This window comes from Mobula hypostoma, chromosome 12 (assembly GCF_963921235.1).
Source record: "Mobula hypostoma chromosome 12, sMobHyp1.1, whole genome shotgun sequence".
In the NCBI taxonomy this organism is placed as follows: Eukaryota; Metazoa; Chordata; class Chondrichthyes; order Myliobatiformes; family Myliobatidae; genus Mobula; species Mobula hypostoma.
The window spans coordinates 68,663,375-68,687,672 of record NC_086108.1 but is presented as its reverse complement, the minus strand read 5'-3'; the positions used below and the strand labels follow the sequence as shown (position 1 = coordinate 68,687,672).

General features: G+C 38.6%; 1 protein-coding gene across 2 annotated transcripts in view; it reads left to right on the top strand.

Annotated features, from left to right (window-relative positions):
- The window catches only part of faf1 (Fas (TNFRSF6) associated factor 1), a 415,765-nt gene extending 396,316 nt beyond the window's left edge, over positions 1 to 19,449 (top strand). Inside the window, exon 20 of one of the 2 annotated variants that reach the window (XM_063064333.1) lies at positions 11,938 to 19,449. In XM_063064333.1, coding sequence (XP_062920403.1) covers positions 11,938 to 12,021 — 84 coding nt within the window. In that variant the 3' untranslated portion in view covers positions 12,022 to 19,449. The remainder of the gene's footprint in view (positions 1 to 11,937) is intronic. The other variant, XM_063064334.1, reaches the window with a different exon arrangement.
- The last annotated feature ends 4,849 nt before the right edge of the window (positions 19,450 to 24,298 follow it).

Sequence of the window (24,298 nt, the reverse complement as noted above, 5' to 3'; positions counted from 1 at the left end):
GTAAAAAGTTAAAATATAATGAAAAATAAAATTAAAGCTGCCAAAATACTATAAAAATGTAAATACATTATTTGATTTAGTTCAGTTAATTTTAAAGTGAATGAATTCCTGCTCATCATTCTGAGATTATGATGGGTCTTGCTCCAGGAGAAAGCATCTTTGTAGTAAAGTTTTGGAAAATATATTTAATACACTTCTACATTGGAATTCATGGGGAGTCCTTTGGTGCAGTGCAGATGTCCAGGATTGGAGAGGAAGATCCGATTTTAGCCTGTGGCTTGCATCCTTTTATGTGAATAAAAACAGGCAGATCTGAGATGATCTGCCTGATTTTAAGCAGAAGGTCACTGCCTTTATCTGACTTGGTTCAGGAAATATTTATGCCTGAATGTCAGACAATTTTTTTTTAAATTGTCAAGTGATAAAGTAGAGCCCCAAAAAAATCAAGAGAATTGTATATTATATCAGTGCTTTTCATTATAGTGGAACTTCTGTGTTGTTGATAGGCATTTAAAAAAAAAATTCCCTCCCTCCTTCCACTGTGGATTACTTCCAAAATTTATGCTTTTCAAAAATAGTAGTCACATCCGTTTTCTGTCCTGACCACTCTCCATGTCCTACCATCACCTGCAGATATTTTAACTTTACAAATGAAATGTTGTCCAAATATCTCTGTTAAAAATGCTTTTAATCTTCCTTATTTAGGAATGGCATAGTAATTTAATTTGCTGATATCCTGGAGGGTTCAATAGGTCACCATGGCCAAAAGAGCCAAAGGAGATTATAGAGACCTATATAAAATAAGATCATGGAAAGTTATTTACAAAAGACTAGTACAGTGTGTTAATTAAGCACACATACAAGCCAGATGAACAGAAATGCCTTGGAGCGAAGCAAAACAACAGCTTTGTTTGTTGACAGATGCTAGAGTGTTATTGTCTGTTAATTGGATAATGGTGTAAACATTTGCAAACTCTCCGGTCCTTAGTGAATACAATGTTTGAAGGGCAACGAGAGGCATGATCTCTATGTATGACCATATTTTTGTGTTCTCATACAAACTATCAGGTAAATAAATGTGAGTTTAATATTTCAGGCTACTACTATTAGCATTTAACTGACAACCTGAAACCAGAAATTACAACATATTATGTTAAAATCAATATGATCATTGTCCTTGAATGTTGACTCCCTTGTTCAGCTACAACCTAGTGAATATTGTTAAGTGGAACATTCTGTGTTTTTTTTTACTATTATCAGATATACCTGCAGCTCTATGCATCTGGCTGCTTGCTACCATTTTCACTTAGTCTTCACATTTGAGTTTTCTTTAGGGATTTTAAAAAGTGCCATCTCATTAGATGTAAGCCTGCAAAACAAAGCCAACATGAGTTAAAGTGGAAATTGCCTCTTTTCTGATGCATGAATGTGCTGAGATATACAAATAATTCCAGTGTTATATTAGTTTACAGTAGTAGATGGATTCTATATGAGAAAATATAAACATGATTTCCCATACCGTACATTATAATTATTAATCATTAAAGTGCCTAATGCATACAGTAATTAAAGGTATCATATTTATTAATTGGAATAAAATTATGCACAAAATTCCTATTGTAATTTAAATTAATTACTTAATTTGACCACAATTCTATTTTCTACTTTGTATTAGGATTCCCAACTTAATAGCTCACCTACAACAAATGTTTTATTTAATTTGAAATCAGTCACTGATTAAAATTGATTATTGATACATTTCACTTTCCCATCTCCACTGATAGTAAGTGGAATGAACTGTTTGTAAATGATTGATTGGTTGTCCATCATATCCAACAATGACAGATTTGTACAGCTTTTCTTTTAGATAATGTGAACTGCACAAAGAAGCCTGTGTGAGAGAGTTTTTAAACTGGAGAAGCTGTTGCACTGGGTCCAGTGGTACGAGTAGTCATCACAACTGGGGTCTTTCTTGGTTGCAGTGGAGGACCATGGCATCTTCTGTGCCTTAACATGTCCTTCGAATTTCACAAAGTTTTGAAGAATCGTTTTCTTGGTCATTGATCTCATCTGCCCAATCTGCTGGAGCTGGCCTTACATACTAGGACAGGCATGTCTCTATCTCAACAGGGTACGAGGCATGGCTACACATGCCTGATTTAGCCCTCCTGTCGAAGTGGTATACCAGGATGTCACTACTGTGACATGCAAACAGCTGTTTGGGGCCACGGGTGAGAGCTGAGTGTCCAGTGGTGACCAAAGCTGAGTGAGCTGCCCCAGAATGGTCACAAGCCCCTTCACCAGAGATGCTCCCTCTCCAGAGACACTCTGTACACCTCTATTTGTAAATATGGCTTGTTAAAACTATAAGATGATCTTCACTAAGGAAAAGTACAAGGTAATTAACTACCTGCAGGAGCTCTCTAGGGAAATGAAAGGGTTCAATACCTGAGGACATGCTTGGAAAAGAGTCTAATTTAAACATCAACCATCTCCAAACATCAGCACGGCTTGAAAAGAATCATCATTTATTACTTGCAGTTTAAAGAGGATGCACATCAGGCTGAAAAAAGCAAATTAATTTCGAATGGATTCTTTCTGCATCATGGATTAGATGTTTTAAAAATGATTGTGCAGTCAAGTCCATATACATAGATGTGAAATCAAACAATATAGCCACAAAAGTGCTATTGTTACAGTTAAAAATGCTATCACCTAATGATAAGATGCCTTCTACTGTATAGACATCTTAAGCTTATGTGCCTAACCAGTTTGCTAGTTTGATCACTTCCTGAAGAGGCAATTGCAATAGTTTTGTCAAAATAATGTTAAAAAATAGTAGAAATCCAGAATGAAAATTTGCTGGGAAAATTCAGCAAATCAGGCGGCATCTAGAGAGAGAGAAACAAGATACAGTTTCAGGTTGATGACCTTTGAAGAAATGGCAGAAAAGTTAGCAATCAAACATGATTCAAGTTGCTTTCTAATTTTTCCTAGGCTGTATCATTTTTCTTGAATTTTTTTAGCACAATGTTGCATCGCCATCAAACTCCCAATGGCAGTGGAGGTCATCTTAATAGTTAAAGGGAAACTGTTTGACTGTGCAACCCAGGCAGTTACGTTTCAAAACTAAGGTCACTGGAACTTAGGCAATTCAGCTGTTAAATGCAGACAGTACTTACATTAGTATATGCTCAGTGATTGAGTTAGAACCTGTATTATTCACTTGTTCAATGAAACCTGAGAAAATGGATCTTATACTCAACATCCTCAAGACCTAGATCCTCTAGTAATCTGTGCCTGCAATGCCTCCCATAGCATTTAACAATAAAGTTTCACAGTAAAACCCAGACAATGGACTGCTTCCCATAACTTGGGAGTCACATCTTGACAAAGGCAGACATCATTGACAAAGTTCAACACCAACTTCAAGGCACCAGTACAACATTTGGTTAACCTGGGAAAGGATACTTGAAAATCATGACCTCAGACCTGGCACAAAACTGTCTGTGTCAAATCAGTGTCAAGCAGCACTGATGTCTGCCCCGCTATATGATTCTGACTCCTGAACTGCTTAGAGCAAACATCTCAAGGAACTGGAAATACATCACCAATCCTGGCTCCACAAATTCTTCCAATTTTACTGGATTGATATTTAATAGTTGTGAGTCAAAAAAAACCTTTTCATATGATTTATATTTAATTAGACTCTTTTCCAAGTATGACCTCAGGAAGTAATAAATTAAGTCTTGAATAACTATGTAAGTGTTTTCTGCTCAATATTTCTCAGTTCATTTTCGGGAGGTGGCATCCCAAGCAAGGCAAGCATTTATTTCCCATCTCTAAGGAGTTGCTGGTGAGCTGACAAATTGGTTTGCCGCACTTCTACAGTGTTGTGGAGCAGTGTGTTCCAGGATTAGGACCAGTTAACAGTGAAGGAATTGCAACCTATCCCCAGGTTAGAATGGAGTGTGATTTAGAAGAAAACCTTCAGGTTGCAGATATCATCATAGTGTATGCACTCTTCTGGCAAAGAACTGAAGTTCAAATATGAAGCAATCGGTCATAAATGATGGTTGAGTCATTGCTGCCCCGAGGAACTCCTACCGTGACGTCATGAGACTATTTATTGACCTCCAACAACACATCTACCATTCTTCTGCTGTCCTTGTATGTAGCAGAAGTTGCAAGTGTCATAGGTATTATCAAACTGCCTTCTTGATTAACTCTGATATACTTTGTAGGCGAAACAGCTGTGGGTATTGCAAAGTGAATACGTAAAGTACTGAATATACTGCCAATCAAATAAGCTATTTTCTGCTGGATTATGTTTAGTTTTTTTTTGAATGTTGTTAATACATCACTTCTCCAGGTAAATGTCAATCACACTCCTGATTGGACTTTGTGGATGGTGACAAGGTTTTGGGGAATCAGAAGTGATTTTTTTTGTGGCAGGACAACCAGCCACCAATTTCCTCTTGGAGTCACTGATGTCAGTTTGGATTTCACCAGCAGAATTTCTTGAGACCACTTTGAGTTTGCTTCACATACAGATATAACAGCTGAGTTTGAGAGATAGAGTGACTAGCTGCAGTTAAGTTTCTGTTAAATCGTGATCATCTATTCATCTGTGCTGCTTCTTTCCCTCCCTCCCTCCTTCTTCCCCCAGGTAATTGTAGTGAGGGACTCAGCAATGATAATGGTTAAATTGGAAGTACTCATGTTTTGGCATGAATATTACTTAGCAAATAAATGCACATGCCTGAAATTCACCTTGCTAAAATCAAGCAGTCAATGAAGTTTACATTTTCCCAAGCACTTCCGGTTTTATCAAAGGTCCTTGTTACCACGCTCAGTCAAAGGCTGCCTTGATGTCCAGGTTAGTTTGTTACAGTTCCCCTTTCAAATTTAGCTTTTATGCCAATAGATAGCGGTTGGTGCTGTGCTTTACAGCACCAGCGATCACCAGTCAAGGTTCAGTTCCCACCGTCCTTATGACTCTGCATTTTCTCTGGGTGCTCCGATTTCCCCCCACATTCCAAAGACATACAGGTTGGGGATTAGTAAGTTGTGGGCATGCTGTATTGGCATCGGAAGCATGGCAACACATGGGCTGCCTCAGCACATCCTTGGATATTGTTTGTCGTTGACTCAAAAAGATGCATTTCACTGTATGTTTTAATGTACATGTGACAAATAATAAAGCTTATCTTTAAAAAAGAGGTCTCGTCCAAATATTCTTGATGATGCATAAACTGTGCATCAGATATTTGATGAAGAATAGCTCACACTGTCGAATAATCTTCCATCGCTAGGCTGATGATTAGGAATGGTCAGTAATTAGGAATAATCATACTCTTTATCGATAGGTCATGTCTGGGCAGACATCCAGGTTATGTAGATGCCACTCCTGTAACGGAACAGTAATGCACGATATAATTTTATATTTCATGGCTTAACTAAATAGGATTAAACTCTGGTTATGATGGATCTTTCCAAAGTAGGCAACTTTTATTGCTGAAGGATATTCCTAGGATGGTATGGTGGAGGATTGAAGTGTATTGGATTAGCTTTGATACTGTGACATCTCAAAACGAGTAGCTCAGAACAGAAGTGTTTTGTTCAAATTGTTGCCAAGATTCTTTAATGCTAACAATGTAGTTTTGTCAAATGCTTATTTTAAATAATATTTTTATAACACACCTGTATTAATCTTATTGAATACTTAAATATTCCAAAATGGTCAGATGGGTTTCCTTAGTAGTTGAATTATTTTAGGCATTTGTAGCTTCTTGGCAGGGTTTAAGGAGGGGGGAAGAAAACAAAATGCCCAAAATACATGCAGAATCTTCAGAGTTAACTACATTGCAGAATCCCACAATGTCAAATACCTTATTTATAAAATAACACCCCCTTAAACCAGGAAAAAAAATGTCTTGGCCTCCGGTTCCAATATATTATTCTCCGTAACTTCCGCCACTTCCAACGGGATCCCACCACTAAGCACATCTTACCCTCCCCCCCCCGCTTTCCGCAGGGATCACTCCCTACGCGTCTCCCTTGTCCATTCGTCCCCCCCATCCCTCTCCACTGATCTCCCTCCTGGCACTTATCCGTGTAAGCAGAACAAGTGCTACACATGCCTTTACACTTCCTCCCTTACCACCATTCAGGGCCCCAAAGAGTCCTTCCAGGTGAGTCGGCTGGGGTGATATACTGCGTCTGGTGCTCCCGATGTGGCCTTTTATATATTGGCGAGACCCGACGCAGACTGGGAGACGGCTTTGCTGAACACCTACGCTCTGTCCACCAGAGAAAGCAGGATCTCCCAGTGGCTGCACATTTTAATTCCACATCCCATTCCCATTCTGACATGTCTATCCACGGCCTCCTCTACTGCAAAGATGAAGCCACACTCAGGTTGGAGGAACAACACCTTATATTCCGTCTGGGTAGCCTCCAACCTGATGGCATGAACATCGACTTCTCTAACTTCCGCTAATGCCCCACCTCCCCCTCGTACCCCATCTGTTATTTATTTTTATGCACATGTTCTTTCTCTCACTCTCCTTTTTCTCCCTCTGTCCCTCTGAATATACCCCTTGCCCATCCTCTGGGTTCCCCCCCACCCCCGTCTTTCTTCCCGGACCTCCTGTCCCATGATCCTCTCGTATCCCTTTTGCCAATCACCTGTCCAGCTCTTGGCTCTATCCCTCCCCCTCCTGTCTTCTCCTATCATTTTGGATCTCCCCCTCCCCCTCCTACTTTCAAATCTCTTACTCACTCTTCCTTCAGTTAGTCCTGACCAGGGGTCTCGGCCTGAAACTTCGACTGTACCTCTTCCTAGAGATGCCGCCTGGCCTGCTGCGTTCACCAGCAACTTTGATGTGTGTTGCTTGAATTTCCAGCATCTGCAGAATTCCTGTTGTTTGTCTTGGCACATACTGTTTTTCAAGATGTGACTTCTTTTTTGTGAGGGTTTTGATGACAACTGTACTGAGTCTAGTAGATTGATGCATATATTTGTCATGACTTAATTTTATTTACATAAATACTCTTAGCTGTGGTCAAGTGAAAACAAGCCATACTTTTATCATATTCTAGCAACCAATAAAATGGAATATAAGCTTTTTCGATATTTATATTCATCGATATTTTACGCCACTTGTAGTATAGAATACCAATATGGTGCCTGCACATAACACATTACAGAATGAAAAAAATGAAGAGAGGAAGTTAATTAAATCAAAGTTTAACAGGTCCAGAAAGTAAATGTTTCAGAAGATCTATTCACAAAAACACCTAACAATTTTAAGTACAGTATGAAAAGAATCCTCTGTCAGATTATTTTTCTTTAAACAATGAACTGGATGATACTAACAGCTGGTCAGTAGTTTCATATGGAACAACTTGCTAGTTCAGTATGCTCATCAGTGTGTGACATTTTCTGTGCCTTTATTGTAGATTCTTTTGACTTCTTTCTGTGTGAGCAAGGTCTTTATTCGTAAAGTAGTAAACACTAATATAAATGAACTCACCTTAATTTAACTCATTACTTAGAACAGATGGCTAGGTAGGTTATAAACATAAGAGATTCTGCAGATGCTGGAAATCCAGAGTAATATACACAAAACTCTGGTGAAACTCAACAGGCCAGGCAGCACTAATGGAAATGAATAAGCAGTCAACATTTTGGGCAGAGACCCTTCTTCAGAACTGGAAAGGAAAGGGGAAGATGCCAGAATAAAAAAGTAGGGGAGGGGTAGGAGGACTAGGCAAGTGATGTGTTCTAGTTGCAACATTTGGGAACTGGTGGTCACCAGTATGGTAAAGAGTGACCATCTCTGCAGCATGGGTTTGCTGCTTGAAGAACCTCGACTTAGGGTCAATGAACAGGATTTCAAGCTCAAACTCTACAACATGACAAGGAGAAGAAATACCTGGACATGGCATTTCAGGGGATTGTCACACCCCTAAGATTAGCTATGTTTGCCATGTTTGTGTGGATAGCCAGAGGCTTTTTTCCCAGGGCTGAAATGGCTAGCACGAGGGGGCATGGTTTTAAGGTGCTTGGAAGTAAGTACAGAGGGGGATGTTGGGCGAGTTTTTCCACTGGGTGCATGGAACGCACTGCCGGTGACAGTGGTGGAAACGGATGCAACAGGTTCTCTAAGAGACTCTTAGATAGGTACATGGAGCTCAGAAAAATAAAGAGCTAAAAGTAGGGTAATTCTAGGCAGCTTCTAGACAGCTTGACACAAAGTTGGGGGCTGAAGGGCCTGTAATGTGCTGCAGATTTCTGTGTTCTTTGTTTAAAATGGTGAATGGTCAAGGACAAAGTGGTGTAACTGCAGAAGAGGCAGGACAAAGGATCCAGAGGATAGTTCCAGATGAGCCTTAGCCTTACTCTGTCTAACAAATACAAGGTTTCTGCTCCCTGTGTGGTCAAGGACCGGATTGCAGGAAGCATATACAAACTGTCCATAGCACCATAACCATGATGTCAGTCCAAACTAAACCCATCTGCCTGCATGTGTTCTATCTCCCTCATTCCTTGTCCGTTCCTGCGCCTACCTTAAAACACTGCTTTTGTATCTGCTTCTCTACCTTCCCCTTGTGGCTTATTCTAGGCACCTACCACACTCTGGTTTAAAAAAACTTGCCTTGTAATGCAGGAGAATTATTTGTGGAATGCTTCAGGGATTGCTTTTTAGACCAGTATATTATGGAGCTCACACACAAACAGGTTATTTTAGATTTCACCTTAAGCAACGAGAAAGATTATTAAGGGAGCTTGTGGTTAAAGGTCCCCTAGGAGGTAGTAACCACAGTGTGCTAGAATTCCACATGCAGTTTGGGAATGACCCATAGGTTCATAATCAGTGTTTCAATTTAAATACGGGGAGTTATATTGGTATCAGGGGAGTGGGGTTGTTTAAGATGAACAGGTAAACAAGTTGAGAGACAGATAAGTAGAATAATAGTGGCACACATCCAAACAGCTGGTGTATGTGCTCTTTAAGAGTTTATCCCAATCAAAAAGATAGTCGGTGAGAAAGAGGCACAATCTGTGGTTAGCAAAAGAGATAAACAATAATTTTAAATTAAAAACTAAGGTACACAAAGTGTTGAAGAATAGTGTAGACCAGAGGAGTACAGAGTTCTTGGGGTCTAGCAGCAGAAGTCTAAGAAGGTTATAAGCAACATGAAAATCAATTGTCAAGAAAATTTCCATATTGTATAAAAAGAAATAGTGGAAGTTTCTGTGAGTATATAAATAGAAGATCCTGTGGTAAACATGATATCTCTGAAGATTGATGCAAAGAAATGGCTGATATGTTTAATAAACTTACTGCATCAGTCCTCATCTTGGAGATATCCTGCTCCTATTGTGTTTTGGGGTGTTTTCTAGTCCAGGGCACTGTCCATCTCCTCACCTCAGAAAAGCAACGGTCATAACTGATCCCTCAGTTTTATACCAGCTACTGCTGGCACACTCGGTAAAATGGAGTGAAGTGATTCGCTTTCTAATTGATTTTGTAAAATTAATGTCTGTAACAAAGCTGTATTTAAATCACCTTTGATAATACATGCTGACAGAAGGCCAATCAAGTGGTTAGGGGAGCCTCAGTTTATAGCAACTGAGGTTTACTCAATACTACTGCACCCTGTTCCACTTTGGCTGTAGCATCAATGCCTAGGAGACCAGTGGGGTGCATGGAGAAGGATTTGGCAGCTGGTGCGTGGGTGTAGTAATTTTCAGCTAGATGGGACTGGAGCACATTTGCATTCATTTTCTACCCCACCCCCCAGAACTGCAATCTGGGGCAGAGTCGAGGAGAGCTGGTAGGCCTTAGCAAACTCATTCATTGACTCAGGGAGGGCAGCCCTTCCAGCACCTGTGTTCCTCTCCCCACATGGTGTTTTTGTTCATTTCTGACTTATAAACAGTTGTCAAGAACAGAACCTGGTCATCACTTGGAGACTGCTTAGAGTGAACTGTATATAATTTTTGATTTGAGCCGTTGGTACATCTTACTTTGTTTTTATTTCCAGTGAAAACTTCACTTTTGTTACAAAATTTTAAATTTTAAAAACTACTATTTTTGTGAACACATTAATCTTTACTTACATTAAATGATTAAAATATGAATTTGACATGTGACTATTTTCATTAGTTTGGAAGAGATACAGACTTTAAAGGTATAATGTTTGAACATAGGACAACAACATTCCAATAACTGAATAATGCCATGCCAGAAAATAGTGATAATTAATTCTGTGAAATAAATATGAATTGTTTTATCATCCCACCTGTTTGAGTGCTAAACTACAGGAATTTTTCTTATAACAAACCAGAATGACCTTTTCATCAGGTGAATGCACTTGTACAATGGTTTCTGTTAGGGCGTTATGCTCAGGTTGTTATGAAGCAATGTTTAAATGTTACTTTCATTTGTTACTTTACTGGCATTTTTTACAACTTTGGTAAAACCTATTTAGCTCTGAGTGTGCATTCATAATGTAATTTATTTTTGCTGTTACATGAGGAATTTTCATCCAACAAAACTTCTTTTCCTTCATGTGCTTTGTCAGCTCTCTCTTGTACAATTCTGATTTTTTTCTCATTTTCTGCAATGATTTCCGGGAGGATCTTCTATGTATATGCAGATTTTCTGATGGAATCAAGATGGGCCGAAGTGGGTGAAATAGCACCAAGTGACCTGGCAGTCCTTAGAATTCCCTGTGTGAAAGTGTATTCTTGTATACAGTGGATTCCGGTTAATTGGGCCACTGGTTAATTGGTACTTCCATTTATTTGGGACAACCCTTAAAGAACAAAAACACATCAAGAAAGTAATTGGAATTCCCTTTGTTTATTTGGGACAATCTGCCACTTAACTGGCGCAGGTGACTGATGCGGAACAGTTTCTACTGTCAGTCTTGAGCACTTACATGGCTATTCGATCATGTGTCAGTTGCCTGTGTTTGTGCTCAAAAAGCAGTGATTTCTGTCACTGATAGTTGGTGAGAAATGATCAGTAAGACAATTCTGAACTGTTTTGATCACTGTGGTTTCAAACATTCAGGCTTGGAGATGCCAGAAATGGCTGTTAAACAATATGAAACAAACAGTATTTAAGTAGCTTCAGTTGTGTGTGCTTGTGTAGTATAATGTTTCAGTGCTCATAATTAATTCTGAAGGTTTTTACTATCCTTAAAATTAAATGTAATAAATCTTATTGCTTTTTAGCTTAATATATAATCCTGTATAGTATATTGTTGGAGATTTTGCATACTGGATGTCTGTCAGAGCCATAAATTTAGTTACTTGGTGGTTGAATATTGATATACGGTGTCTTTCCTCTGAGAAGACTATGGAATTGAATGAGATGCAAGGAATATACCACAATCTTTGGAGGAGTAATTTGTTGAGTTTTCAATGCTGTCCCCATGTATACTACGATATTGTTCCTTCTCCTGCAGTGAAGTAGAAGAACAGCAAATTTGTCTTCAGCATTGAGATGTTGATTTGCAAGGTCTGTATTCTGACATGTTGCTATGTGCCAGTGAACATTGCCCATGTACAGATAACTAGAGGAAGACTGAATAACTTTCTAACAGAAGAAATGAAAAAATGACTAATTATAGTTGACATGGTGCAGAGAAGAGTAAATTTATGTGTATAATAGCGAAGGAAACTATCTGCAAATACATAATTCCTGTGATGACAAATTATACAAAATAAAGGTGTCTATTTTGAGGGATTTGGTTAATTTTGTGTGGAAAAACTGAGGTCCTGTCAGTCATATGAATAAAACAAAATTATTCAGTCAGGTTCCCATACCTTGTTTAAAGATAAACTTTGTGCTAATGAAATAGTAAGCCAGTTAAATGATCTTGTATGAAAGTAATCCTTATTCTATTTTTCAACAGGTATCTCTGTTTGACCCAACTGAAACATTGCTGGAGGTGAAACTCTATCCTCAGGAAACTCTCTTCCTGGAAGCAAAGGAATGAATTCATCCATGGGACTCCGGCTTCCGAGATAGTTGATAAAAGCTCAGCATAAGTCTGAAAGCTGCAAGATCCACTTTTTGTTTTGTCCAGCTACATGCCACAACTATCTGCCTCTTTTAAAAGCCCAAAATCAACATCATCATTGTAAAATGCCTGTATGCTGCCAACCTCACAAGAAATGTAGATGTTTACAAAGATATATAGGAGGAAAGCAATCTGTGACGAACACTGACTTACAACCTTCACACTATTCTGGCCTATGTTTATTCATCAATGCACTATTCAAAAGTGAAGTAAATATATTAGTTAGAATTGGTTTCTCTGTACCCATTCAACTACAAAATCTGTAATTGAACCAGTTTTTGGAACAAGTGCTATGATTTGAAATTCTGTATTTGTTTTAATTCAATACATACTTGAGACAATGCTCGTAAATGTGCACAATTCCATGTCTGGATTTCTACTTAAAGCCTAATTTATGATGTCACAGTAGGCATAGAGTTATTCTTGGCCATTGAGATTTAATGCAATAATTTGGAAAGTATGATTTTCATACAGCACGACTTTCTTATTTGGTTTACAACTTCAGTAAAATGTAAGTGGGATATAATTTTCCATTTGTAGCCATCTTTTATAATGAGCCTGTCCTTTTAGGTGGTTACAGAATTAAATAGTTGTGAGTTTATATTACTACCATCAGAAAAGGTCAGGAATAAAGTGGTGTGGATGAAAGACTAGTCAAGAATTTTATAATTGAAACATATCCTGAGATTAATCTAAACTTTTGCCAATGTTTTTGGTTTCCTGCATTGTATGCCTCATGGATCATGTAGTCTTTATTGGTTATCCATTCCTCCCCATAATGCATTCTATTCTCAAAAGACATAAAGCACTGAGGAAGATTGATTGCTTTTGTTTCCTTCTACAAGCTATACACTGAGAAAAGAGTTTCAATAAAGAAATTTCTATCACAATTCAGGGCCCCAGACGGTCCTTCCAAGTGAGGGGACACTTCATCTGCGAGTCAATCAGAGTCATCTTGTTTCAGGTGTGGCCTCCTCTACATTGGTAAGATCCAATGAAGAATGAGGGACTACTTAGTCGAACATCTTCACTCTGTTCAACACAAAAGGCAAGATCTCCCTGTGGCTATCCATTTCAATTCAACTTCCCATTCACGTTCTGACATGTCTGGCCATAGCCTCCTTTACTGTCATGATGAGGTCAAACTCAGCTTGCAGGAGCAACACCTTATATTTCATCTGAGTAGCCTCCAACCTGGTAGCATGAGCATCCATTTCATCCACTTCCAGTAATTTTTCCTCCTCACCATACTTCCTCTTTTTCCATTTCCCCATTTTGGTTACCCTCTCACCTCTTCAGTTCGCCTGCCCATCACCACCTCCTTCAGCTCTTTATCTTTCCGCCTATCACCTCCCAGCTTCTTCAATCCCTCTCTCCCTCACCTACACACTTTACCCCTCACTTATTACCTGCTGGCTTGTACTCCTTCCACTCCTGCCACATTTTTATTGCGGCCTTTGTCTCCTTCCTTTCCAGTCGTGATGGAAATTCTCAGCCTGAAACATCAACTGTTTATTCCCCACCATAACTCCTGCCTGTCTTGCTGAGTTCCTCCAGCATTTTGTGTATTTCCCTTAATTAAGAATGTTTTAATTTAGGTTAGAAGATGTGACAGATTGAATGCAGCATAAATTAACATGACTGAAGTCAAAAAAAAAAATCCAAATTTGAAGATGTGAAATAGGATGTGATTGTAGGCTGTGAGAAGGATGCAGAAGGCTTCAGGGATATAGACAGGTTAAGAAAATAGACAATAGCATGACAGATGTAACATAATATGGAAAAAAACATGAAAATAGCACATTTTTACATGGGAGTTATAAAATGTGTTGGTATTCAGGGGGACGTGGGTAACCTTGTACGCTAACCACTGAAAGATCAAGTAGGTACAGCAAGTTCTTAGGAAATCAAACAGATTATTGGTCTTAATTGCAAATGAATTTCTGTCCAGAAATAGAAGCTTCTTCCTCCATTTATGAAGGGCACTGGTGAAATAGCATTAGCAAAGCGTGCTGGTATGGCCTTCAGGTAGGTGCAGGATATAATTGTAGTTGTGGAGATGCAGTGACAATTCTGCAGATTGATTGCTGCAATGTTGGGTTTGTCATATGAGGAGAGGTTAAGCAGATGGGACCTATACACTGGTATGAAATGAGAACACCAATCAAACCAATGCTAAAAGAAGTCATCAGTGGCAGGTACCTGTTCTGAATTCCTACCCTCCCCACTGCTGAGCACATAATAAATGGAGCGGGAGTAGGTCATTAGGCCCTTTGAGTCTGTACTATCATTCATTAAAATCCTGGCTGGTAGCCACATGCTGCTAGACTGGGAACCTGTGTGCCAGAGATCCACTGTGAAGTCCCACCCTCCCTGCAGATATAGTGGAAACCTAGGTTGTTAATGAGAGATTGGGGTGGGGGGGGGGGATGGGGATGGAAACAGCAATGTCCCATCAAATCCTCACTCACTGTGCCAGCCAGGGTAGAGCTGTGTGCCTCACGTCTCAGTGCTGAGTATCATGGCATGCTTGCATAGAGGTAAGGGCATGTGCTTCAATTTGGACATCAAGGATCCAAGCATGGAGTGACAAAGGAAGGATTAAGAGGATGTACAGCAACTCATGTTCCTAACATAGCAAGGAGTGCCCAGCTTTTCAAACTAGCAGATTTTTAAAGTGTAGTTGGGCAGGTACAGATGCAAAGAAAGTTGTGAACCTGTTTTCTGCATTGGATACTCATAAAATTTGGTCTGATCTTCAACTACATCACGTTAATAAGCAAACACAATCTGCCTAAACTAATAACACACAAACAATTTAAGCAATCACAGTCAGGTTCAAAAAAGTAGGTGTACCTCTGGGATAATGCCTTCTACAAAAGCTGTTTGAAGTCATGTGTTGCAGTCAATGAGATGAGATTGGAGGTGTGGACTGTAGAGGTGCCCTACCCTATAAAAAAGGCACACAAAGTTAGATTACTGATGGAGCCTGCTCTTCTCAAGAAAGATCTGTTAATGTGCACCCCATGCTTCGATCAAAACAACTTTCAGAAGACCTTAGAAAAAGAATTGTAGTGATGCATAAAGCTGGAAAAGGCTGCAAAAGCATTTCTAAAGGCCTTAGTGTTCATCAGTCCACAGTAATTAATACTGTTGCTACTCTCCCTAGGAGTGGACTCTTGCAACATCACACCAAGAACATAACATGCAATGCTGAAGGAAGTGAAAAAGAACCCAAGGATTACAGCAAAAGACCTGCAGAAATCTTCTAGCACTTGCTAAAGTCTCTGTTTAATGTGTCCACTTTAAGAAAAAACACTGAACACGAATGGTGTTCATGGAGGAAACTACTGGTCTCAAAAAAAAAATTGCTGCACGGCTCAAGTTTACAAAAGACCACCTGGATGTTCCACAACACTTCTGGGGCAATGTTCTGTGGACAGAAGAGACAAAAGTTGACCTTTTCGGCAGAAATGCGCACTGCTGTGTTTGGAGGGAAAAGGGCACTGCACATCAACACCAAAACCTTATCCCACTGTGAAGCATGGTGAAAGAGCATCATGGTTTGGGGCTGCTTTGCTGCCTCATGGCCTCAATGGCTTACAATCATTAAGGGAACAATGAATTCAAAGTTGCATCAAGACATTTTACAGGAGAATATCAGGGTTGTGGTCCATCACCTGAAGCTTAATAGAAGTTGATGCAATAAGACAATGACCTGAAACACAGGAGTAAATCATCAACAGAATGGTTTAAAAAGAAGAAAAATGTTGTTTTGGAATGGCCAAGTCAGAGTCCAGACCTTAATCAAATTGTGATGCTGTGGCATGACCTGAAAAGGGTTATTGATGTAAAGTATCCCAGAAATATTGATGGAACGGAAACAGTTTTGTATGGAGGAATGGCCTAAAAGTCGTCCTCACTGTTGTGCAAGTCTGATCAGCAACTACAGGAAACATTTGGTGGAGGTTATTGCTGCTAAAGGAGGTTCTACCAGTTCTTAAATACAAGGGTTCACATACTTTTTCCAGCCTGTACTGTGAATGATTAAACAATGTGTTCAATAAAGACATGAAAAGTACAATTATTAGTGTGTTATTAGTATAGGTAGATTCTGTTTGTCTATTATCTTGATTCCGATGAGGATTATAAGCAATTAATACAGAAAAACAGGTAATTGCAAAGGGTTCACAAACTTTTTCTTGCAACTTTACGTCTGAGTGAAAAACCAAACTTCAGGGGGTACTCAGCAAGTCGAGCAGTATCAGTACAAGGTCTGAACCAGAAATGTTGACAGTCTCTTGCAATCCACAGTCGCTGCTTAACCTACTGAGGTTCTTTTATTTGCTCTAGATTCCTTTACGTACAGTCTTGTGCCTCCATGTTCTTGTAACTATTCAACTAAAGAACCATGAACATTATTATGAATCAGCACTCTGCACACTTATTAGTTATGAAGAATGAGAGGAGAATTCTAGGAAACCTCAGAAAATCCTTACAGGACTTGATAGAGTTGATGGAGGGAAGATGTCTCTTGGTGGCTGATTGCCTGAAAATAAGGTGTCAACCATTTAAGCACAGAAATAAGAAAGTTTCTGATGTGGATGGCCTTTAGAATTCTCTACCCAAGAAGGTTGTGGAGGTTCAGTTACTGAGTACGTTCAACACAGAAGTGGAGAAATTACTTGGATATTAAAGGAATTGAGGGATATGGTGTTAGTGGAGAAAAGTGGCACTCAAGTTAAAGATTAGGCATTAACTTACTGTGAACGGTGGAGTAGGAACAAAGAGCTGAATCACCTACTCGTTCTGTTTTTCGTGTTTTTAATTGTGAAATAAATATCAAAGAGTCATGGCTACAAACCTTCAATATGTTGTATAAGTAAATATAACATCAGGTATAATTTGGTGCCCTCATTGGAATGTTTGCAGATGATACCAAAAACTGAGAAATAAATAACTCATGAGAGAATGTGGAGACCAATCAAGGAAAATGGTTGGTAGGTGACACATAATGTTTAATAACAAAGAGATGATGCCTTTTGAGAACAAGAATATATATCATCAAAATTCCTTCTAAGCAAAGCAGCTATAAAATGTAAACAACAGGAATTCTGCAGATGCTGGAAATTCAAGCAACATACATCAAAGTTGCTGGTGAACGCAGCAGGCCAAGCAGCATCTATAGGAAGAGGCGCAGTCGACGTTTCAGGCCGAGACCCTTCGTCAGGACTAACCTATAAAATGTGTTGGGATTAAAGAAACTGCCGAGTCAGGCGTTGTTGCTACGATGTTAACATGACAGCTACATCAGTAACCAAAAGGCTGAATGCCTGGAGTTAACATGTATGTTATCACTTCAGTATTTATTGGCAGATCTGGTACTGAAATTTATTTGCTTTTAAATTAACTATCTTTTTAATTAAGTTTTATCCAGAGAGGGGTGGCATTTATATGATATATCATATAAATTGTTAATTCCTCATTTTCAAGGCTCTACACCACATAGGAATGAATGCAAATCCTGCAACCATGTTTAGGCCCCTGTTGACAAATACAAAGATTGTCCTAGTATGGATTTATGAAAATGAAGTAATTCCAGATTATAATATTTGAACAGTCAATGAGATGCAAATATCTAAAGAGTGAAAATTTACAGGTGCTGAAAGTCCAGTATGTTGAAATTACAGAGATCATATAGCATTAATTCTGCTACTCTCTACAGAAAAAGAAGAAATTAGGAATGGGTACTCACCAGGGCACTGGGATTTACATGAAATGTAATAACATACTGTACTACATTATTATGGAGTATAATTAGCTACTTGAGTGAATCATTGATACGACCTAGCAAAAATATTCTGTTGAAAATATCCACAACTCCTGGCCCTCAAGTTTCATTACAAATTTCTAATCAATCTTCTATCATATACAGACAAAAAGGTATGTACTTGTTGGAAGTTGTGATTTTTATTCTCATTCATTGTTTTGTCATATTGTGCCAGTATTCTTGTGTGTATTCAGGTAACTAAAATTCATAAACCTATAAATGCTGAAGAGAGTTGAACTATGAAAAGAGCTGGACTATTCACATCTATACTCAAGTCCTTGTACCTATGTGCAGTAGAAAGCATTCTAACATGCAGCACTACCGCGTGGCATGGAATTCTCACTGTGATGACAGGAAGGGCCTATAATGGGTAGTCAAAATTGTCCAGCAAATCACCAGCACCAGCCTACCCGCTATCAAGGACATATATATAGAAAAGGGCCAGTAACATAAAGGATCCTGCTCACCTGGCTCATGGACAATTTGTCCCATTCCTATCAGGGAGAAGGCTATGGGACCATCCAAGCCAGGACCACCAGACTTAAAAACAGTGACTTTCCCCAAGCAGTAAGGCTGATCGATTCCTCCACCCACCAACCCACCCCTCCACACCCCCAGCCACTATTACATCATTTTCTGTCAGTCTCCTTATGTACCGACACTCCTGTGCTTAGTGTCATGTTATGGACATACAAACAATCAATCTGTGTACATAGCTATCTTATGTATTTATATGTATTGTGTTTTTTATTATTGTGTCTTTTTCCTGTGCTGCATCAGATCTGGAATATCAATTATTTAATTCTTTGCACTTGTGCACTGGAAATGATGTTAAACATTAAACATTACATTACATAGCCCAATTAATGTTCAACAGCCTTAGCATTCATAGAGATCTAGTGATGCATATTGGACACAGGTGAACGGACTCCAATGCAACCTTAACCAGTCCTGTTTCTTGTTAGGAATCACTGGATAATTGGGTGAAATAATTAGCAATCAAAGAGATACAAATGTCTGGAGTATTTATTGAGAAACTATACTCAGTGGCCTCTTCATTAGTACCTAATAAAATGGCCACTGAGTGTATGTTGATAGTACTTTACTGCTGTCGTCCATCCATTTCAAGGTTCAATAAGTTGGGTGTTCAGAGATAGTCTTCTGCACACCTCTGTTGTAACACATGGTTATTTGAGTTACTGTTACCTTCCTGTCAGCTTGAATCAGCCATTTTCCTCTGACATCTCCCATTAACAAGACATTTTCACCCACACTGCCGTTCACTGGATGGTTTTTGTTCTTTGCACAATTCTCTGTAAACTCTAGAGACTGTTGTGTGTGAAAATCCCAGGAAATCAACAGTTTCTGAGATACTCAAACCACTCCATCTGGCATCAGCGAAAAATCTATGGACAAAGTGACTTAGATCATGTTTCTTCCCCATTCTGATGTTTGGTTTGAACAACAACTGAACCTCTTGACCATGACTGCATAATTTTATGCTTTGAGTTGCTGCCACTTGATTGGCTGATTAGATTTTTGCATTAATGAAGAAGTGTATCTAATAAAGTGACCAATGAGTGTTATTGTAACTGCTGAATTAGAGTGGTGTTCCATTTTGTCAGACATTGGGATAATAAGGAACTGTAGAGTTGAATTGGGACCACAGTCCTAACATTACGAATAATAGGAAAATTAAGAGAACTTGGCAGAAGAGGTGAACAAGGAGAGAAGGAAAGTTAGGTTCAATAATAGTTCCGAAATAAATGAAATAATAAATATTTCTCCATGTGTAGCAAACAAATTGAAAAACAAGAAGATGAAACATAATTAATTTAGAAGAGATCTAGTGCAGGAAAAATTGCATTATATAAAAGTATGAATTAAGCCTTTCAGGAACGAATGCAAGAAATGCTTGTACATGCAATGAATAGTACATTTTTGGAACTATTCCACTTCAAAATCTAAGATTGATCATTACTTGTTAATATGGGATGATGGCCAAAGGCAAATGTTTGGCACTGTATCACAGGTCTTTGAATGTCAAAATGGGTTCAAGGACTGAAAAGGTCTCATGTCTCATGTCCCTTTGTTTCCATGATTTTTTTTTACCATATATGGCTGACCTCTCCGGCTATCCATCCCATACGATGATAACATTATTGTTGACCTACAAGTTTTCTTTTGGCATATGGAACGTAAATGTCCTCAAGTAAGGTGATTTTCAAAAGGGAAAATATATTTGCACTTGAGCTATCTTAATGCTAGTTCTGTTGACTCAACAATATGTAGGAGAACTGGGAATTAAATCTAAACAGATATAATGACCTCAATATTGTTGTTTCTGTTGCTATCACAGATATCAATTAATTTTTCTGTGATTAAGTTATGACATAAGCTTAAACTGTCCAAGTAAGCAATTTACTTTGAATCAACTCCTTAAATACTCTCATATATTAAAAATAAGATAAAATTTCATGTTATTCTCAGAAATGTTAAGTAAAACCAACTGAGCGAAAAATAAAATAAAAGCTGTAGCTGTTGGAAATGTGGAAGTAAAACGGAAAAGTTGGAAGCACTCAGCAGGTCGCATGTCATCAATATTGGATAAAGCCAAAAGGCAGTGGTCCATGACTCAATGATACTTTTCCCTTTAAAACATGGATTAAAATTATTCTGTACAGCAAATCTAGGAAGTTTTCAATATGACTTTTCAGAATGTTCTTTATTTGTAGAGATTCTGATTTTCATTTGGAACTTAAAAACTGCAAGTAATGATGTTCAGAAAAGTTTTCCAATATTATTGTACACTATAAAGAAAATAGATACGAAGTTTGTCTTAAATTTCACTGTTCACATTGATGCTCCTGCTTTTAAGATGCAGCTAAAGATGGATATATTGATTGTAAGTTTCTTATGACAATCATTTCATAGGCAGTTCACTATCTTAAGAAGCAACATTTCAACAGAAAGTGCCCAGCATTTTAATATATGATGAATATTCTTTGAAAATGTTGTTCTAAAGCTTCATTGGCCATTTAAAAAATCAAATTATTTGGTTTCAATTTCTTTTGTACTTGGTTTTGCCCAGTTCTCACTTGCTTAAGCAATAATAAAACCAAAATTCCAAGTGCAAGACAAAAAATGACGCCAAGCCAAAGAATGATATTGGGCTTTTACCAACAGATTGCTCTTTAGAACAGCCCTTAAATTACAATTGTTTGGATTACAATTCCAAACATTTGGAGTGAAGGAGGTTGAAGGCAAATACACAAACTTCCATGAAGCTTGCAATGCCAGTCAGGGAAACAGATAATCATTTATAACTTAGATCAGGGCTGTATCAGGAGCGGAACCCCTAAAATTGGTAGTAGAACGTCACCCACCATAGACCCGGGAAGCAAACTTGAGTGGTCAAATAAGATTAAGGTTGAAACTTGTGGAAGAAATTAGTACAAAGGGGACAATCAGATTGATACTAGTCAGGGCTTTTTACGTAGCCACAGTTTTAACTACTATGAAGGTGTGCCCCTTTTGAGCATTGGCATTGAAAGTAATTAATTAATTTCCTAAACTGTATCTGCACCACACCTACTCATATCTGTACATTTCTAGTTATTTTATCATTGTAATTGTGATTCTTTACCCTGAAATATTGAACATTTCTAGCTGCAGAACAAACAGAATTGCAAGCAAAATCCGTGGAGATCCAACTTTAGCATTTGTATGGTTCTGATAACAGTCAATTCAGACAGCTGTGATTGGCATCTCTTTTGCCCATGTCAGAGACAACTATAATGAAAATTTACAATTGCTGTACCTTGTCCTGGGGATAGAAAGAGATCAAATTGCTTTTTGGAGTGGCTGAATTTTGCTGGAATGTTCTACAGCTGAGCCTGAATATTGGACCTTTGACTTTAGGTGCATAGCCTTGTGATATTCCAGCAAATAAAATATTTCTAAATTGGTACCCCACCATTTAAATGTGCAAGATGTCTGAGAATTGTTCTAGAGACTGTTCAACTTGTCAGTGACAAATTACATTTCACGGTCACTTAGGTACAAGCAAAGAGAAAGCACTTCATGTAAGCCACCCAAGATCAGTTAACCCCCTGCTTCAAATTTCACTAGGGTGCAAAATTGATTTGTGTTGTTTAACTGGTTCACTTAGCTAAATGTCTGGTGTGGTTAGAATTGCCATTCGTGTTCTTTTTAAAAGTAACCTTTGTGAAGGAACACAGGTGCACAAATAAACTGCACATACAGTATTGTGGTGTGCCAACAGGCAGGTCATAAATTTAAACCACATGAGCAGGCTATGTTTTTTATTGTTCAACAATTTAATTCATTTGTGTTTCCATTTCTTCATATTAACCTCACTATGTTTGTTTTGTGTAAAAATAAAGGAACTGCCAGGTATAAAATTATTTTCTGCTTTTGGAAAGGAAGTTATTTCTGTAGAATTGAACAGCAGGAAATTAAAAGCTTTTCTTTTCCATGGGTGGATAATACAAAACATTGTTACTTTAAGATTTTTCTGGTACCTTATTCAGTCTTTAAAATATCACAAGTGTTTCCAATCCAGTGAAGTTCTTTTAAAAGGTTGTCATTGCACAAGATAGATTCCAGCTGCCAGTTTTCATGAGGCAGGGTGCCACAAACAAGGTTTCAGATGAATAGCCAGATTTTTTTAATGTAGTATTTGAGGAGGAAATGTGGTCCCAAGACATCTCCATGGTTGGAATAATTGGATTCCTGAAGCACCAATCAGGGAAGAGAGGAAGTTAGGATTGAATTGTTTGAGTTACCACCTGTTCTTGTTGTAATAGCCCAGTTTATTTTTAATTCCTGAGTTTAGTTAGGTGATTGAAGCATTCATGCATTGTATATGTAAACCAAAATCAATGTTAACTGAGCGACTCATAGCCAGATCAAAGTTCGAAGTAAATTTATTATCAAAGCACATATATGTCAGCATATATAAGCCTGAGATTTGCTTTCTTGCAGGCAGACTCAGTAATTCCAAGAACAATAATAGGGTCAATGAAAGACTGCACCCAACATGATGCACAAACAACCAATGTGCTGCAAAAGACAACAAACTGTGCAACTACCAAAGAATGAATGAATGAATGAATGAATAAATAAATAAATATATATATATATATAAATATCAAGAACATGAGATAAAGAGACCTTGAAAGTGAGTCCATAGGTTGTGGGAACAGTTCAGTGATGGGGGCGAGAGAAATAGAGTGAAGTTGTCCCACTGGTTCGAGAGCCTGATGGTTGAGGGGTAATAATTATTCCTGAACCTGAAGGTGTGAATCCTGAAGCTCCTGCAACTTCTTCCTGATGGCTGCAGTGAGAAGAGAGCATGGCCTGGGTGATGGTTGGGCGGGAGGGGTTCCCGATGATGGGTGCTGCTTTCCTATAACAGCACTCTTTGTAGACATGTTCAATGGTGGAGAGGACTTTATCCACGATGGACTGGGCTGTAGGATTTTGCATTCCAGGTCTTTGGTGTTTCCACACCAGGCCATGATGTTACCAGTCAATATACTTTCCACACACATCTGTAGCAGTTTGTTAAAGTTTTAGATGTCATGGCAAACTCATCAAGAAGTAGAAGCGTTGCCATGCTTTCTTCGTAATTGCATTACGTGCTGGACCCAGGACAAGCCCTCTAGAATAATGACACTGAGGAGTTTAAAGTTGCTGACCCTCTCCGCCTCTTATCCTCTGATGAGGACTGGCTCATGGACCTCTCGTTTCCTCCTCCTAAAGTCAATAATCAGCTCCTTGGTCTTGCTGACATTGAGTGAGAGGCTGTTGTTGTGGCACCACTCTGCCAGATTTTCAAGCAGCCAACTCATTGGTCTGTATTTTGCTGATGAATACTAGTAGGTCCACACAATTTCCGATAGGTTCTTGTGGTCTCATCCTTCCAACAATTGAGGAAAAACCCCAATCTTGCTGGCTGACCTCCCTTAATCAGCCCCAAACTTGCTGATCTGAATCTGGCTGAGATTTGCCAACACTAAATACAGAACATCTCCACTCGGATCATGGCTGGACAGGAATGTGCATCTATTCGGAAGGAAAGGATGATTAAACAAACTCACAATGGGAGGCAGCGTATGTGATTAAGGGGAGGGAATTAATTTGAAAGCTGGCAGGACAAGAACTCTTCATAGCTTTTTACAGAAAAGAAGCAGGAAATAAAGACATATACCTCTGAATTCAAGTCATTGAAACATTTCTTCCAATGAATTGTGTTTTTTGGAGCAGTAAATGTCCTGATCTGTGAATGTTGTTTCAGGTTCATTTATGAGGTAGAGACCTTTGAACCCTACCTTCACC